At 42.2% G+C, this 3,309-nt stretch overlaps 1 protein-coding gene across 1 annotated transcript; it reads left to right on the forward strand.

Annotated features, from left to right (window-relative positions):
* Positions 1–336: 336 nt before the first annotated feature.
* Positions 337–1,310, forward strand: LOC118156461 (tetraspanin-3-like). Its single transcript, XM_035310549.1, is given in 2 exon segments — positions 337–378; positions 381–1,310. Coding segments are annotated over 2 exon segments (846 nt in total). The 5' UTR covers positions 337–351; the 3' UTR covers positions 1,200–1,310.
* Positions 1,311–3,309: the final 1,999 nt, after the last annotated feature.

Raw genomic sequence — 3,309 nt, forward strand, 5'->3', positions numbered from 1 at the left:
TAAGTGATCTGACCTAGCACCACTGACCATCACCTTGACTGTTTCTTTACATTTAGCTCTTTAATACACAAACATAGTAATTCAACAGGTTCAGCCTCTTTCCAGCCGTGCTTCCTCTTCAAATGAAATTGCCTCCAATAACAGCAGAGTCAATGGCCTCTCAACATGAAGCTTGGCACCATCCCTCCTGATTTCTGCAGGCTATGCTAAGCAAGCAGTAACACGTGAATAGCTGGTGGAAAACAGACTTTATGCTGAGGGAGTCTCATTAGCATTGCTCCCTTGCAAGCTGATTTTGGGTGGAGATGTCATCTGTGACACCTGTACAAGTGGGGTGGAGGCCTTTCAAAAATGGTGGTGGTGAGGGCTGAGCTGCTAGGGGGCTAAGCACAATGAAGAGAATTAGGATGGTGGTTTTGTCTCTGTGGGGCTATGAGGATTCCTGGCTCAGGAGTTTTGCTCGCTCTCTTCTGATGGTCATTGGTTTTCTCTTCTTGGGCTGTGCAGTAGCTCTGGCCTTCGGTGGATTTTTTGTGATCCTGTTGTGCAAGAACTACCAACACTTCTTTCAGGAGACTTTCTTGTCTCTCCCTGGCTGGCTGGCTGTTGTAGCTGCGCTTGTCCTGCTACCTACGGGTATTTTGGCTGTTTCTATTTCTACAAAGAGCTCCCGCTATCAGCAAGGGGCTTTCATGCACTTGCTGCTTATCCTTCTTTGTCTTCAAGTGTCTTCAGCAGTTTTGGCACAACTCTATTCTATTCGGATGGCAACTGAGCTGAAGAGCACGATGGGTCACCTATTCTATGAGTATAATGGGACGCACTCCCAGGCTCCTGGCAGCAGGGCTGTGGATGTGGTCCAGAAGAGACTGTGGTGCTGTGGAGTCCAAAACTACACAGACTGGCTAAAGACAGTGTCTGGTTCTTGGCATCTTCTGGCTGAAAAAGCTCGTGTCCCTGGGAGCTGTTGTAAGGAGAAGTATTCGGTTTGCAGGGGTGAATTGCACCATCTGGAGCAGCTTTTTCAAGAGGGCTGTTTAAGGAAGCTGGAGGACCGATTGCATTTTGCCATGCTCTATTTGTTTTGTTGCTGTACTGTGCTACTTGTCTTAGAGCTGTTGGCTGGTGCCAGCAACGGCATCCTCATGAGGCATCAGCCTTTCCACAACCTCCGAATTCTGGACTCATCTACCTTCTGATCGCATTGTGGGCACTGGCAGCACTGCCTAACCTGCTGAAGGGTTTCTTGCTCCTGTTCCATGTGGTAGTTGCATTGAAAGAAAACTTTAAAAATAGTTGCAAATAAACCTCATTGATCAGTGCTTTTTTTTCTTTCTTGAATGTTATACTACAAAATCAGTTTTCCTCCAGTTATTGTTCCACATCTGAACAACTTTGTTACTTGAGGTCCCAGCAGAGAGTGTGAGGAGGGGACTGGTGGTATGTGTCTTCAGCATGTGCTGAAACTACCGTGAGTGTGTAGAGTAGGTAGAGGCATGGCTTGCTCAGGAACATGGGAGGATGTTGTGAGATCTTGACCTGAACTTTTGGAATAAGTTTTACTCTGTGAGGATCTTTAAGTGCAATTAACAAGAGGACTCTTCAGACTCTTCTTCCTTCAAAGTTGTATTTAACCCTTTCATTTTTCTTAAAGAAGACTTTCAGAGAAAGATCAGCACCTTTTTTTTTTTTTTTTTTTTTTTCCCCAATCACTTTAAAAAAACACACTTTTTTTTTAAGAGAAAGTAAATAGTATTTTCTAAAGTGGCACAATGGTGCAATCTAAACAGAGAAGATACGGTTGAGAGCAGCAAAGTAAATAGTGAGAAGACATACAGCAGGAGGTATAGTTATCTCAGTAGCTGTGTAGGAGCTGGGTTTACATGTTCTGAAATTAATGATGAGTAGGACTGATTGTATGTTTTGCCACTGGAATGAGCAAGTTCTCCTTTCATGAAAAGTTATGTGGGGGGTCTTCTGTATGCTTGAATGACAGAAGCAATAGTGTTTTTTTTTTTTTTTTTTTTTTTTTTTTTTTTGTATTCCTATCTTACTAAAACCTATTTTTGCTTGGTTCTGTGGTAAAGGCTCTGTACTGGTCTATGCAGGGTGTAGCTGTGCACACGTGTGTGTGTGTGGGAAACACTTGGGCAAATGGCAGCAGCACAAGCTGCCTACATTGCTGCATGTGGGTCACCTGCAGGGCTGATAACAATACCCTGATGGGCTCTACCAGACTAGGAAACAGGGAAGCCCTGAAAACAGGGAAGTCCTGAAAACCACTGGATTGGGAAAATCTCCAAGCTCTTTCAGTAACAGCTAAATCATTATCATTTTTAAATACTATAACAAATTGCAAGTGCTTTGCTATGGCAAATGCTGGACCCCAAATCACCAGATAATGGTTTTCATGGATGGGAAAAAGCAAAATAATCAGGACAAATGTCAGCCATAGGTCAGCTCTTGCAGGCTTTATTAATAACTATGTGGAAACTAAATGATGAAATATAGTGCAGGACTATTTCATTATAAAAAACATTTTTATTTTATTTTTGTTTAAATCAGAGAAATCAACTACTTCATTGTCAATGAGCAGTTCTTCCAGAAAGGAGTCTTCGAAAGCTAGAGTTGAACAGATGTGTCTTTAAGTAACATAACTGGGAAAACCACTTCTTTCAGTTTGCTTGACATTGGATGCGTATGTCAGTTAAGCCACGTCCATTCATCTAGTTAAGCACTGCAGTTATGTTTTTATGGCTTTGTGGTACCATGACACATAAATGTTTTGAAATGCAAAGGTATTGCTATGATGTTAGAGACATAATAAAATGAAAGTGACAGCTACTGGTGCAGTAAGAAATTGAGTTTGAGGAAAGGATGGTCGAAGAGTGGAGTGAATGTGATGTCCTCCTACCACCTGCCTTCCTTAAGGGGGATATTCTTTTCAGATCAGTTCTTATCACTTACAACGTCCTCCTTGCCAGGTTCTGAGCTTACAGAATGGGAAATACCTGTTTTCACTAGCAAGTGGAAAAAAAAAAAATGCTTTTAAGGTGATTAGAGAGAATTTCTAATGCCGATGTCCTCACCTCCTCTCCAGTCTGCTAAAAGGCCAGATCATTCATGGATCCTTCTATTCTTACAGTACTAAGAAAGTAATAATTACAAAATGGGTGAGGGGGAGGGAGGGTGGAATATCTCTGGGAATTAACCTGAGCTGAAGAAAGAGCTTTTTAAGAGTTGCGTGTTTGATGTCCCTAGATTTTTCCCACATTAGCAGATGCCCCTTAGGAAGTCCAGATTTGGTGG

The sequence above is a fragment of the Oxyura jamaicensis genome, chromosome Z, assembly GCF_011077185.1.
Source record: "Oxyura jamaicensis isolate SHBP4307 breed ruddy duck chromosome Z, BPBGC_Ojam_1.0, whole genome shotgun sequence".
NCBI classification, from domain to species: domain Eukaryota; kingdom Metazoa; phylum Chordata; class Aves; order Anseriformes; family Anatidae; genus Oxyura; species Oxyura jamaicensis.